This window comes from Cupressus sempervirens, chromosome 7 (genome assembly GCF_028749045.1).
Source record: "Cupressus sempervirens isolate cs-2001-9-10 chromosome 7, ASM2874904v1, whole genome shotgun sequence".
Classification (NCBI taxonomy): Eukaryota; Viridiplantae; Streptophyta; class Pinopsida; order Cupressales; family Cupressaceae; genus Cupressus; species Cupressus sempervirens.
In genome coordinates, this window is record NC_143124.1 from 111,487,345 (window position 1) to 111,503,324 (window position 15,980).

The 15,980-nt window shown below is 32.8% G+C and overlaps 1 protein-coding gene across 1 annotated transcript; it reads left to right on the top strand.

The window, feature by feature from the left end:
• The first annotated feature begins 13,369 nt into the window (after nt 1–13,369).
• On the top strand, nt 13,370–15,720 carry LOC149545741 (LRR receptor-like serine/threonine-protein kinase FLS2). The gene is made up of 2 exons (XM_089790810.1): nt 13,370–15,011; nt 15,088–15,720. The coding sequence occupies exons 1-2, from the start codon at nt 13,436–13,438 to the stop codon at nt 15,450–15,452; spliced, it is 1,941 nt and encodes a 646-aa protein (XP_089646936.1). The 5' UTR covers nt 13,370–13,435; the 3' UTR covers nt 15,453–15,720.
• Nucleotides 15,721–15,980: the final 260 nt, after the last annotated feature.

Consider the following 15,980-nt stretch of genomic DNA (forward strand, 5'->3'; position numbering starts at 1 on the left):
TGAGGTGTTATAGGATCAAAGAACCTATACCTTTACGCAGGTTATAAGGCATTTCCATGTGGAGATGGTGTGTCCAATAGTTCAGGGAGATCTAAAAGTTTGGAAGCTTGGCATCGTTTATGAGACATTTCATGTGGACATGGGATGTCCAATGGTGTTTCAAAGTTGGATGATAGTTGCATAACTATGAGAAAGTCTTACTCCTCTATGACATATTTTAAAGGTATAATTTCTAGATAATGTTTCCTTTAGTTGTTACATTAAGTGGGGGTGTTGGAGTTAATGTTCCAATCATAGTCAATAATAATTGTTGCATATGTAGCAAGCCTTGTTGAGTTACTGGCAACACAAATTTAGGTTAAGATTGAGTTAAAGAGTTTTAGTTTGAATCAAGTTCTTATTGTAGATGTGTTGAGTTAGGTGTCATAAGTTTCAGTTAGCTATCATGTTTGTGTGTATTATCAATCCTAAAGTAGTTTGTTGTCAATCTAATTAGTAGCCATTTAGGAATATTGATGAGTCAAGCTATTGTATAAATTGGCATCTATTATTCAATAACAAGCTGAAAGTTATGTTTACTCTTCTTTTTAACTATTGTTCTATTTTTCTAATACCAAGATAATTCTAAACTATCTAAACATGTGAATTGTTTGAACCTTTTGATCTAGTTTACCCTTGAACCATTGGAATACTTGTGATGCCATATCTGAATTTGCACCAATACGTTGAACTTGAACTTGGTTGTTCAAGGTTCAAGTTCAAGATGAACTTCAGGCTCTTTTTTTTTGTTTATACACTCGTACTAAAACATCAATATCTTTTACATCTGATCAAATTTTGTCAATCACTCTGAAGAGAAGGTGGAAAATATGTCTCTTAACAACAAATCCAAAATTGAGAAAAATTCAATGGTTAAATTTGGAGATACTGCCCCTAAACTAAGACTAACATTTTGAGATTTGAACTTTGAACCTTGAACTTCTGCAATTAAACCTAAACTTTGAATCTAAAATCTCAACTTGAACCTACAACCTTGATCTTTGAGCTCCAGACCATGCATTTACAACTTTCAAACTTCAAACTTTGAAGTCTGAATTGAACTCTCAAACTAAAAAAATTACCTTTCGAATGTTGAACCTTGAACCTCATAGATCAAAACACTCTTGGAACACTGTCTCTTTTACAAACCAAGCCTTAAAAAGCACCATTAACAATAATAATTCCTGAGAAAATAAATAATCCACGAGCTGCCTCTATAGGATCAATTCTCACAAGTTTAAAACTCATGTGCTAAAAACATGGAAACTACTAAATCAGACTGGGGATGTGGACCACAAGGGATATAGAGAATCCAATAATCCTTGGTAAAGACTAGTGTCATGTCCATTGGGAAATAGAATAATGGGAAAATAGAGATCGAAAGGAATACTTGTGGAAAGGGGAAGAGTAGGAAGATAGGGAACACTAAACACCCAAACTGACATCACAAAAATGACAAACTAAAACCAACACCAACAAAGAAAAAAAAAACCAACAAACAAAACTAAATAGCACCAAAAGCTCAGAAAGCAACAAACTATTTACAAGTATATATAGGTGAGAAGAACTCACCACAGGAATCAGAGCTAAGGAAAACTTACACACAACCATTTACTAGTTTAAGAGAAGAAAGACCCTTTTCAGAATAATGGGAAACTCTCGAATGAGATGGCTTGGTGCAACCTACACATGGCGACCTCCTTATTGCTTCAAGATGATGAAGATAATGTGTGGAAGAACTTCATGAATGAATGCTCAATTGAAAATAACCATAGCTTATCATAGACGTTTGCATTTACTTGAGTCTCCAATACAACACTCTTAAGACATCTTCAATTTGTGGCTGAAAAATATTAGGCTCAAATATTTTTTACAAAGAAACTAACTTCATCTATATTGTTAGCACCTTTGAAAACATGACGTTTGGAAAGACTTTCAGCATTAGCAAGATACTTAGAATGGGGAAATGGTTCATCTTGCATCAGATTAGCATGAAATAGGTAGACTTCATCAAATTTTATTGCTACTACTTCATAAAATATTTCATTCCAACCAAACATATTAATCAAATCCACATTTAAATTTTTACCTCTGAAATCTTCAAACTTGATCGTTGATAGGAGTTCTTCAATCATTTATTCCTCATTCAAAGAATCACTATCACTTGTAGTTGCTAGATTTGGAAATTCTCCTCGCATACTATTTGTCTCAGCACTTTCTATCCCAAGAGAAAAGAGACAATCTTCCTCATCCAAAGATGATATATGGAATAGAGGGTTGTCTATATGTTCATAATATTCTATTGGTAGGTATAAAGGATTAGGCCTTCTCCAGGTAACCTTATCATTTAGTTCTATGCACAATTCCTCTACCCTACTTGTTGCTAAATTTGGACTTGAAAATTCCTTGACTAGATAAGTTGCATCATTATTATCCAAGCATTTACCTTTGGAATCTACTTTCTTGATTGCTAACAAGAACTCTTCAATAATCGTGTCTTCATTCAAAGAATCACCAACTAGCTAAATTTTGGATTCTTGAACATACTCAAGCTTTTTTCCATCAGACAATATTACATACATCTTAGCTTTTTCTTTCACTATTAAACTTATGGAATCCAAAGGACTAATATTTTCAGATTGCATGAGTAGCTGAAAATATTCATTTTTCTATTGGTGAGAGGAAGAAGATATACCAACACTTTTATAGTTAGGAAGAGGGATGGACTCAAGAAGTTTCTCTCCACTTATGCATTCAAACTTTGTTGATATTTTATATTCATCAGGCTGCACCATTTCTTTGATGGTGGGTATGAGCATCTTCTTTGCAATTTCATCTTCTCCACAAGGTTTACAATGTGAAAGTAGAAAAGAATAACATGCAACATTCTCTTCTAAGCTTATCATGTATTTAGATCCTTTTTGATTTGAATTCACCAATGTTTGTTCTTTCTGAAACTAATTCTCATTCATCACAAGGTAACTATATCAGAGAGATGAGACTTGAATAACTAGGGCTTCGATTTCATCCATTTCTAGCTCTTTCTAAAGCCACTACACTATTTTCCTATATTCATCAAGGTCTTTCAATTTATGAAACCTATGACACAAGATCCTCCACAGCAAGGTAGAAGTATGATCATCGTCGAAGCTAAGATTGGTTTTCACAGCATGTAAAATACTCTCTTTACAGTGCTTCCACAAATCTTGTAACACTTTTTCATTTATCTTGTTGATGTCCAAGATGGTAGGGTTGGGTCTTTTCTTCTTTAAAACCCTTCTTTCAAGCATGGTCATTATACAATGTCACCGATCTCCTATACACAAACACAAAATAAAAACCAAGAAACCAAAAGAGAGGCTCTAGTTCCTTGTTTCTAGTCCCTAATGTAGTCACCAAAAAATTGTAAGTAAATAGATTGTCCTCCAAAGAAATAATGAAACAAATTGACTCTTAAATGCCCAAAGAGAAGAAAAAACATAAGTAACAAATGGATGAGTTATCATAGGCTGATAACTCTCCTCTAAATTGAGAGGTACAATTCTCTTGTTGAAAGATTTATAATGAACTGAATAATAGGATATATCTTTAACCTAAAGATACCAATGGTTTCTAACATTCATTCATAAACATGAATGAATGCAATTGTTAGATTTAGATAATAATAAAGAGAGAAAGATCAACAAATAACCATACAACCAGTCATCCAATCCCTCTTTACATTATAGAGGAAATAAAAGAAAACATTATTTATTCTACAAATTAAAAGTAACTATAGGACTACATTGAAAACATGAAAGCTATGGCCGAATGATCAACATCAATCCAAGAAAGATATACACAAACACAAAATCAGATCAACAAAACCTTTTCTTCATTCCATACATAAGAGAAAAGAAACCACACAATTTCCTTATCCTTGTGATTAAAATGAACATTTCCAAAAATAAGTAACCTTCTCTTAACTCCCTATTGCAAATAGAAAATGTGCCCCTTTCCAAGTAGCAATAAGACATGCAAAAAGAGAAGAACTCGATATAAAAAAAATTTGTTACATATTTATTATCTTGGATTATGGGTGACTTCTTAGTTATCATAACTGATTTTCGAAAATATTTCATTTTTCTTCCCTCCTCTTTTCAAATTCCTCTCCTTTTTCTACTTTATAAAGTACATCTATCAAAATATGCAATTTGGTGATGAGATGTTGTCATGATTTCATAATTTTCATTTCTAGTTTTGATAATTCATGCCAATATTCATAACTTTTAATTTGTATGTTATCTCACCAAATCATTTGGAGAGGATTTAATAACCTCGTATTTATAAAACATATCTAAAAATTAGGTCAATCCAACTGGAGAGGATTTAATAACCTAGTATTTATAAAACATATTTGAAAATTAGGTCAATCCAACGGTTGGATTGAAACCTATGCCCCTCGAAACATGACAAATATTTCTAACAACAATTTGTAACTGTCTTGGATAAGTTTGAAAATGTTGCACTCAAATGTGTAACTTTTGATCTATTGAGAATTTGAAAAAACACTCTAGAGAGGATTTATATAATTAGATGACTTAAAACTTATCCAAAAATTAGATTTGATCCAACAGTGAGATTTGGAGATATGGTCCCTGGATCAAGGCTGATATTTCTATCAGCATTTTGTTACTATCATAGATAATTTTGACAATGGTTCACTAAAACAAGTGTAACTTTTGATCTATTTATAATATGAACAAACTTGTTGGAGAGGATTTAGAAAACTAGGATTTCTCAATCATATATGAAAATCAGCTCAATCAAATAGGTGGATTAAAATCTATGATGCCCGCATTGAGATCCTTTCTTTCCTAATAGAAAATTTGTAGTTGTAGGTTGTTGCTGTTAAAAACTAGATAGTTTGAACCTATGAACTTGAACTTGTTTATTCAAAGTTCAAGTTCAATAGGACAATTTTCCAACCTAAACTTTCAAACCAAGATAATTCTAAACTATCTAAACACATGAATTGGCTGAATCATTTGATTTGGTTTACCCCTGAACCATTTGACTACTTGTGACCTCATATCTAAATTTGCACCAACACCTTGAACTTGAACTTGAACTTGGTTGTTCAAGGTTCAAGTTCAAGATGAACTTTAGGATATCTATTTGTGTTGACAGGCTCATACTAAAACATCAATATCTTTTACATCTGATTAAAATTTTTTCAATCACTCTAGTGAGAAGTTGGAAAATGTGTCTCTTAACAACATATCTAAAATAGAGAAAAATCCAACAGTTGAATCTAAAATTTGAATCTGGACTTTAAACTTGAACCTCAGACCTTGATCTATGAGCTCCAAACCATGCATTTAAAACTTACAAACTTCAAAATTTGAAGTTTGAACTGAACTTTTGAACTGAAGAAACTGCCCTTTGAACATTGAACCTTGAACCTTGTAGTTCAAAGTTCAAGTTCAACACACTCTTGGGACACTATCTCTTTTACAAACCAAGCCTTAAAAAAGCACCATTACTAATAAGAATTCATGAGAAAATAAATAATCAAAGACTCGCCTCTATAGAATTAATTCTCACAAGTTTAAAACTGATGTGCTAAACACATGGCAACAATATTGATCGGCCTAATCATATTAATGATAAAAAATTGAGCTTACAACTTATACAAATTGAACCTTCAATATTCTAAACACAAAGAACTACGGTTACAACAACATTAAAATATACATTTAAAATTAAATACTTCACATTAGCTTGTTTTAAAAAAATGGTTTGAAATAAAAAATCATGTCTTCCTTCCTATTCCTTTAGTGCTACCTCCTACTTCGCATGACCTAGAACTGTCAAACCAAGATAATTCTAAACTATCTAAATAGATGTATTTGCTGAATCATTTGATCTGGTTTACCCTTGAACCATTGGACTAATTGTGACCACATATCTAAACTTGCACCAACACCTTGAACTTGAACATGAACTTGGTTGTTCAAGGTTCAAGTTCAAGATGAACTTCAGGATATTTGTTTGTGTTGATAGGCTCGTACTAAAACATCAATATCTTTTACATCTAATTAAAATTTTGTCAATCGCTCTAGTGAGAAGTTGTAAAATGTGTCTCTTAACAACATATCTAAAATAGAGAAAAATCCAATAGTTGAATTTAGATATACTTCTCCTAAAACAAGACTAACATTTTGAGATTCAAACTCTGAACCTTGAACTTCTACAGTTGAACCTAAAATTTGAATCTGGACTCTGAACTTAAACCTCGGACCTTGATCTATGAGCTCCAAACCATGCAATTAAAACTTTCAAACTTCAAACTTTGAAGTTTGAACTAAACTTTCGAACCAAAGAAATTGCCTTTCGAACGTTGAACCTTGAACCTTGCAGTTCAAAGTTCAAGTTCAATACACTCTTGGGACACTATCTCTTTTAAAAACCAAGCCTTACAAAAGTACCATTAGTAATAAGAATTCATGAGAAAATAAATAATCCAAGACTCGCCTCTATAGAACTGATTCTCACAAGTTTAAAACTCATGTGCTATAAACATGGCAACAATATTGATGGGCTTAATCATATTAATGATAAAAGAAATTAAGCTTACAAATTATACAAATTTAACCTTCAATATTCTAAACACAAAGAACTATGGTTATAGCTACAATAAAATATACATTTAAAATAAAATACTTCACATTAGCTTGTTTTAAAAAAAGGTTTGAAATAAAAAAATCATGTCTTCCTTGCTATTCCTTTGGTGCTACCTCCTTCTTTGCACACCCTAGAACATCCCAACCTATACTAGTTGTGATTTTCCTCATCCATCATCACCACATGTGTATCCACATCTAATTCCTTTATTTTTCCCTCTGTGAATTCTATGATAGAGGGCAAAATTTGATGTCCATCATTATGATCAAATCCCTCTTCCTTTAAGAAATTTTACAACCATGTGAGGTCCACTATAATGACTAGTTCAACACTTTATTAAGAAAGATAATATCTTTGCACATACCCATCATATTCATGGAGTCAAGGGTAAGATTAAAGAAAAAATTTATTGGTATTTTTCCATGTCAAATTTTTTAACTCATAAGATTTTTTTGGCAAAGAAAATACTTCTCCCATATCACATTTTCCAATATGTCATCCAATCATTCCAAGAATTCACTTTGAACCAACATTCATCAAAATTCTTTTGTCCATTTCTTTGGCAAATCCAAAACTTCAAGAAAACTCATAAAGGACATATATATATAAGATAATATCTTTGCACATACCCATTGTATTCATGGAGTGAAGGGTAAGATTAAAGAACAAATTTATTGGTATTTGTCCATTTCAAAAAATTTAACTCAAGAATTTTTTTGCAAAGATAATACTTCTCCCATATCACATTTTCCAATATGTCATCCAATCCTTCCAAGAATTAACTTTGAACCAACTTTCATCAAAATTATTTTTTCCATTTCTTTGACAAATCCAAAACTTCAAGAAAACTCATAAAGGACATGTGTGTGTGTATATATATATATATAATCCTCAACTTTTCCAGCTCTAACAATATCTTTCATTGCATGGATGATGAGGGCACGATTCATTTTGAAAAATTATTTATACTTTTCTTCAAACAAATCAACTAACAGATTTATTGTTCAATGCTACTAAGTCAACCTTAAAGGACAATACATTACTATTGCAATTTCAATATCTCATCAATACATAAATAAAAACCATCCCTCCTAGATAATGAGTAGGGCATTTAAATAAATATGGTGAACATATTCCTCTCTAATAATTGTTGGTTGAAAATATTTGATGAAGGTTAAGATTCTTTTGTATAAAACTATGATTCAAATTTTAATTTTAATTAATCTTAAGTATTAATTATACCCTCATAACACCAAGAGAATATACCAAAATAAAATTGTATATTTATGTTTCTCTTAGGAAAGTCATTTTCCAATATTAATCACTTTTTAAAGAACATTAGATCTATGAAGACATCAAAATAATCCCCTCTAAGAAGAGCAATACTATCTTTAGGAAGCTATATTGATATGTTATGACCATTATAAGATAAAAAATCCTTATCATCATAGTTCATAACAAATTCTTTGAAGTATGCTAGACCCATTCAAGAAATACACTAATTTTCATTTATGATGATAAGAAGTTAGTTCATGGCATACTTTTGATAAGTCTTCTACATCTTTAGGGTGCTATATTGATATGTTTTGACCATTATAGGATTAAAAATCCTTATCATCATAGTTCATAACAAATTCTTTGAAGTATGATAGACCCATTCAAGCAATACACTAATTTTCATTTATGATGATAAGAAGTTAGTTCCTGGCATACTTTTCATAAGTCTTCTACATCATCCTTAAAATAGAAAATATTGGATGCAATTCTATATATTGCACCTTACATTTAAAATGTTCTGGGTAGACAAGTTTAAGTAGATTTTGGGTGGCAAGAAATTATATGGATAGTCAATCATAGTATTTCTTTCACTACACAGAGTGGTAACTAAGTTTATGCTTAAAACTATGTGGGTTAGGCTAGAATGAAACATTAATACTTTGTTCATAATTAACACAAACCCTATTGCCATTGATCAAAATCTATAACATAATGCAAATCCTCAAAAGGATGAGTAATATTAAGGGTGTTATCCATATTATATGTTTCATGTCTTCCTTGAAAGCATAATAGCCCTTTATAAAATAAATAAAAATGCGATCTTTATAATAATCATGTTGATTGGATTGACTTTGATTTCTATTATTAACAACTTTACAAAGTAGATGGTAGCATTTCTTGAATGTGTATTTTCTTGAAGAAGCAGGTGGCATATGATTTGCAAATTTATGAAGATCTTGTATTTTAGGAGAAGCATTTTGTAGGGACATCTTTAGTATGTGAAATTGAAGTAGATGTCTACACCTTTTAATAGAATTATTAAAGATTAAATTAATTAAAGATGTGAATAGATATTTTCATTTGACTTAAGTGTGTAGCGCAAAGGGGAATTTTTTTGGTGAATACCTCACTTTTAGTCAAAACTATATATAGAACAATGAGTAGTAAATGTGATCACTCCCATAGTAATAATTCATGGTCCTCCCAAGATAATATTGAATAGTGGAGGTCCTTGCATAACATGTACCAAGATAATGACATGTGACCTTAAATACAAAATTACAATACCTAATTTTTTGGACCAACACTATAACACATATGAATGTGCAAAGAATAATTTGTCACGAGATTTGGATCAACCTTGATTTTAAGAAATAGGTCAAGAATGCAATATTGAGTGCTTAATCAATATCTATGAGATAATTTCTAATAAAAATGATATTCATATAGTGTATTACTATTAAAGGATCTCCTTGATATTTTACTTTTTGAGGTATAATTATATATGAATAATCTGTAATATTCATCACTTCCACTAAAAAATGTAATATGAATATGTAGTTTTACATTTTTTTGGTCTAGGAACAAAATGTAAGACAATAGCTTGAAAATATTCTTTAAGAATAGCTTGGTAAATCAAAGAAGTTTGAATTAAATGTAAACATAAGATATTAGTAGAAGAAACATCATGTTTCTTGATAAGATCATGTGCACATTAGCATGTAGCTATAGACATAGGTTCTTAAGTAATGTCTTGTTGAGAAGGTAGTAAGAAGTCAACTGATCACATATTTTCTTATTTTCTTAACTACTATAAGTATAGGTTACTATCATCTAACATGGAACCTCACATTGTATACTAAAAAGATGATCTTATGGGTGGTCTTTAAAAGGAACAACACAAATATAGATTGCTTTTTTTTTTTACAAGAACTAGTTGGAATCATATCAAAGGTTAACCTCTTGGGCCTCCAAGGAGTAGTAAAGCTTAGGATTACATGGAAAAAATTTTCCACCTATAATGAATAGTCTAATAAATGGATTTATCTAAGAGATTTTCATCTAGAAAAAGATTTGTAGGAAATCCACTAAGGCACCTTATAACAACTCAAAATATTGGTTTGAAAATACATCACAAAAAAAAGATTTATGAAAAAATAGATACAAAATATTTACATTGGGCTCACCAAAAATGTAAATAAGACGATTCACTTCTTTCAAGATGACATGGTATCAATGAGAGGATAGCCCTTGGTTACTTCAGTTGAACTATTTAAATCATCAAAGGACAATGGTAGAGAATGGAGATAAACTTAAATTTATAATTACATTGATACATAAAATGAATAATAATAAAATCACCTATAGAAATGAGAATTAAAGAGGTAAGCGACATTGTCAATAGATGAGTTATCTTTCTAGAAAAATGAGCTTCTAAGGGAAACGGTGGACATTTGGGTTCAGATCCATTCAAAAAAAATTATGGTCTCGAGTGGCTTCTATTTGGATTATTCTTAGATTCTAGAGGATCTTTACTGAAGATATGAGAAGTTTTTTCTAAAGCATTGAGTTCAACTAATTGATGAACTCTTATATTACTGTGCGAGTCTTGAAATAATGTGTTCTTCTCGCTTTGTAATAAGAGTATAATGTACTCTTCTAACTTTAAAATAAGAATTTATTTCAGATTTATAATCTGAATACTTGATAGATTTTTTTATTATTTTATGAATTTTGAACCAATATATCATTTTCTTAGCTTCCTATTTTGTCATCTTTACCTTTAGGTGGCTCAATAATGTAGAAAGCCTACATGTCACACAAAATGACTCCAATTACATGTATAACGTATTGAATATGCTGACCATAACCTGATAGAACCGTTATTAATTTTCAAAAGGAAAAAGTTGATCCCCATTCGGTCCTGCTTAATATTTACTAACCAAGACAAAGCTTGGCGCATACCTGGGTAAGCTCAACGTTGTTTCACTCGCTTTATACCTTAAATTTCATGAAAATCATGACTATTTTTCAATTCACTTTTGCTTTAAATGAAAATATAAATATAATCCTCGGAATCAAAATGATTTGAAAGCAATTGTGAAAGAAATAATTTTAAAGTAAAGGTGAAAGGTAATGCGCGGAGAAAGAACGAGTGTAGCTTCCAGGCTAGTGATAATGATGTATAGATAAATCTGCGTAGGAAGCGTCTACCCAGACGGCGAAATGGACCATTAATTATTTCGATGTCCGTAACAATACCATTGAATGAATTCAATTTGACGAAACCATAAAATGATCTCCATTTATCATGTTTTTATTAACTACTGTTCAGTGTTGTATTTATTTTCGTGAAAAATAGAATCAAATTTATTAAATATGATTAATAAATTTGATTATAAAAAGTCGGGTTAAATTTCAATATTATTTTATACATAATATTAAAAATCTTCTATACATTCTTTACATTATATGCATTCTTCAACAATCTACATTCACGAACATCATATCATTTAAATATGGTCATGCGTCATCGTATTTGAGTAAATATTTTCCGGTAAAATTTGATTGAAATCTGATCTGACAATGAGATATTAGCGTGTTGAAGAAGTAAAGCATTTTCTTTTTTTCCCCGCTTTACTGATATAAAGCAAGAGTACGTTCTTGTATAGAAAATCTTATCAGAAGGATTCCATTTATATTTCATAGTACGGGATCCTAATGTGGTAGAGAGAGACAATTATTTAATAATAATAGTGTATGGCTTCATGTTGCCCAGCGTTAAGTGGTGTCTACTTCAACTACCCGTGTCGCTATTTGTTCAATAGATCAAAGCTGATTTCAGGGAAAAGTAAATCTCCATAATTGATTCCACTTCATTCAAAATATTTTTTTAATTGATTAAAGCCGGTTTTACGAAAGAAAAAAAAACAAACAAGAGCAAATCTCTACAATTGATTGATTCCACTTAATTCATTAAAAAAATCACAATTGTATTTTTTTTCTTTTTGCTTTTCATTTTTTTTGCAAAAGGAGGGGTAAAAATTTATTAAGACAGAAAGAAATACAACAAGGAGAGCTCAACAAGGAGCTCGATCGTGAGCAACAAGATCATCAAATTCTTGCACCATCTCAAAGGACAGTTGCCTCCTATCCCTAATATTCCAACCTGGATCATGACTAGATGCCCATTTGGCTAAACAATCAGCAGTTCTATTCCATTCACGAGGAATATACGTGAACCTAATGAACTGAAAAGAGGAAGAGAAGAAAAAAATCTGAATAGTGGCCAGCGGCCAACTAACATTCTCAAGCTCTTGCGAAGAAAGCATGTTCACCACCCCCTGAGAATCAGACTCACAGATAATCTTACTCCATCCCCACTGTTCCACAGCATATAAAATAGCCTGAGATTCCATGAGATTGTTAGTATAATCACCCTTATGAACTGAGAAGAAAAATTTAACATCCCCAGAATTAATTAATGATTACAATAATTATTTTGACCCACCGCTAGTTGAAGGCTCATATTTTTAAATATGTTATTGAAGAACCCTTATGTGGTTAACCGGTCTTTAGTCCGTCTGTATTAATTTTTAAAATTTCATAATTATAATATTTTAGATGTATTACTTAACAAGCTTTTGGATGAATTTGTTTAAAACAGAAGTTGGAAGACAGGACAGAGTGTTCAATGTGAAGATTGTACATTTAATTGATAATAAAATATCTTCAGATTATAGAATATGGTGCATTTGAAATTTATAAATAATCTTTTTATTTATAATTAATTCTAGTAATCAAACAAAAATTTGTTAGATAATAATTAGACCTTTTTTTTCTATTGTTTAAATATTTATAATGATCTATGCACAGCTCATGACCCATCTTCCGTGTTGTTCACAGGCATTTAGTGGACGTACATTTCTGTGCAATCTTTAGTATGATTTTACAAAGAATTAAGTCCGATCGATCGGCCCACAAATTTTAGGTCATTATCCCAAGCCTCGCCTTTATTTTGCTACACCTCCTCCACTAACTCTCCTGCTTTTCTTTTCCCTTCGCTTTCAAATTATTCTGTCTGTCCTTTTTCATTCCCATTGTTTTCAAATAAATTTGATTTCTATGGGAGAGGATCATAATAAATGTAGAACTGATCCCATCATCAATCTAATTTAACCAATGAAATAACTTTCTGCTCTTCCCATATTCACAAAGCTACGGAATGTAGCTATGACAGAAAGGGAAATATTAATCAAAGATATTCCATCTGTTTCCTATAACTATGCTTGTCATGTCGTGGACAGCAAGGATTCTTACGGAAAGTTTAAAAGATAAGGTTATTACGGCTTTATGATGGCCAAAGTTTGGAGTCATCGAATGAATCAAAGCAAATCAAGATATCTATTTATATATTGCGCTCCTGAGATCGTATTTTCATCGCTGCGTAGTCATGGCATCCTTCAAAGTATTTCTCCTCTTAATGGTGTCAGGAATGTTGTGTCTGTGTGCACCAACAGTTAGTGGCAGTGAAGCCATTGACCTGGAAGTTCTTTCTTCTTTGAAGCTTTCTATAACCCTAGATCCCCTCAATGCTTTCGTGGACTGGACCAACCAAACACATCACTGTAACTGGTCTGGTGTGGCCTGTGACTCCCGGAGCAACGTTGTATCCCTCATTTTGCCTGGAAAACAACTTGAAGGCGTCATTTCCCCTTTCATTGGTAATATTTCTTATCTGACTCACCTGGATTTATCCTCTAATTCCTTCCAAGGCTCACTTCCATCCTATTTGGGTAAATTAGGTCGACTCCAATCTTTGAGTTTAGGCAACAATTTCTTGGTTGGGGACATTCCTGATGGCATTGGGAACTGCACCAGTTTAACAGCAGTTAGTCTCCCAAACAATAAGCTATCAGGCCCTATTCCTTCTTCTCTCGGCAGCTGTAAGAGACTTATTGCGCTTGACCTGTCCAACAATCTTCTACAAGGTATGATTCCTGCCAATATTTCTCAGCCACTCAACTTGGAACAAATTCTCAACCTTTCGAACAATAGGTTAGCGGGCGAGATCCCACCTGAGTTAGGCCGGCTTAGTCTGTTATCAAGCCTCGATCTTTCCTCCAACATGCTGAGTGGAAGGATACCATCTGAGCTTGGTAATATGGCAAAGTTGGAGTATCTGAATCTTTCGAGCAATCACCTCGAAGGCCCTGTTCCTCAGGTTGGTGTTTTGGCAAGTTTTAATTCGTCAAGCTTTGAGGGAAACAATGATCTCTGTGGTGTGAGTGACTTGAACCCGTGCTCTGGGTTAGTGCACTCTCGTCAACACAGCCGACATACTGCAATGGTTGCATCGTTAGTTTCAGTCTCTCTCTTTCTCTCTCTACTGTCTTGCTTCGCATTTTATTGTTTCTGTCTGAGGCATCCGAAGACTAGAATAGTGAGGCACACGTACTCTACACCCAAGCCAAATTATACAAAGAGCTTCTTGCAGGAAATGACAGACTCTTTCAATGCCGAAAATATTATCAGAAGCAGCAGTGGAAGCATAGTCTACAAAGGAGGAAACATATCTGTGATCGTTTATAAGGTTGACTTTTCACGAGAGGATGAATTTTTTGATGACCATGTACGATCTCTTATGAGAATAAGGCATCGAAATCTGCTGAGTGTGCTGGGGTTTTGTTGCGAGGATAACTTCAAGGCTTTAGTAACAGAGTATGAGCCAAACGGAGATTTAGACACTCTGATGCATGGTGTGAGAATGAAGGACCGCAGGATGATGTTTGACCTAAGCAAACGTATTGATGTCCTCATTTCCACTGCTGGGGCGCTTATCCATCTCCACGAATATTGTGACCCCCAAATCGTCCACTGCCATTTGAACCCCACAAACATTTGTCTGGATGAACAGTTTCGAGTGCGTGTGAGCGACTTTGGGACGAGAAGATTGCTTCAGGAGAATCTTCAGCATGAACGGAGAGCTTCGTCTGCGGTGGAAGAGACAATCAGCTACTTGGCGCCGGGTAAGTATAATATCTCTTAGTTTTATTTCTTTCTAGAGATAACGATCGTACGGTAATAATTTATGAGCTTTTGCAGAGCTTGAGGGGATGTTCAGGGTTTCTGCAAAAGCTGATGTTTACAGCGTTGGAGTAATCTTAATGGAGATGCTGACGGGAATAAGAGCCCCCGCGAGTTTGGAAACCGAAAATGGGGAAAAAATAAGCCTGCGAAAGTGGATCGAAAGGGGCATCGATGGCGGCGACTTAACTGCTCTAGCAGATCCAATTCTTCTGCAGAACATAAGTGAAAGAGAAAGTGACGGAAAGAAGATTGCTAATTTATTCAACATCTCTTTGCTGTGCACCGAAGAAATGCAGGAGAATCGTCCAACTATGAGCCAGGTGCTTGCTTGGTCTGTCAATGTTAAAAACGATCGAGTTGAGTGTAACACTGGGATTTGAATGTGGGTTATCTCTCATCTCTGTACAACTGTACTTGTCGCTCTCTGTTTCTTCTATAGTTTTCTGGTTTTCGAGGTTTTCTAAGAATTTAGAATATATGTCAGAACCTGTTGTATATTTTGAGAATTACATTTTCTCTTTGGAATTCGTATCCTGTTATTGCGAGTTTATAATGTTCTGTAATGTCTGTCATCAATTATTTCTTTATGAGAAATAACTGATCTGTAAAGTAACATTTCTTAATGAACACCACTTTATTATTATATTATTTTGACTTTGTTTGCGTTTTCTATGTGAATTGCCAATCTACATTAATATTCTCCCGAAGTCAAGAAGTGAATGTCAAAACAAATGTTAGTTTTTATTTTATTTAATCTCAGTTATCAATTCAAAACAGAATGATTTGTGGAGTCGTAAATATTGCACTCATTCAATATACATTTCCTAAAACTCTCACCCAGAAATTTTATCATTTGTACTTAAGAGCACAACGTAGAATTCCGAATACCATTTCTACCCAGCAATAAA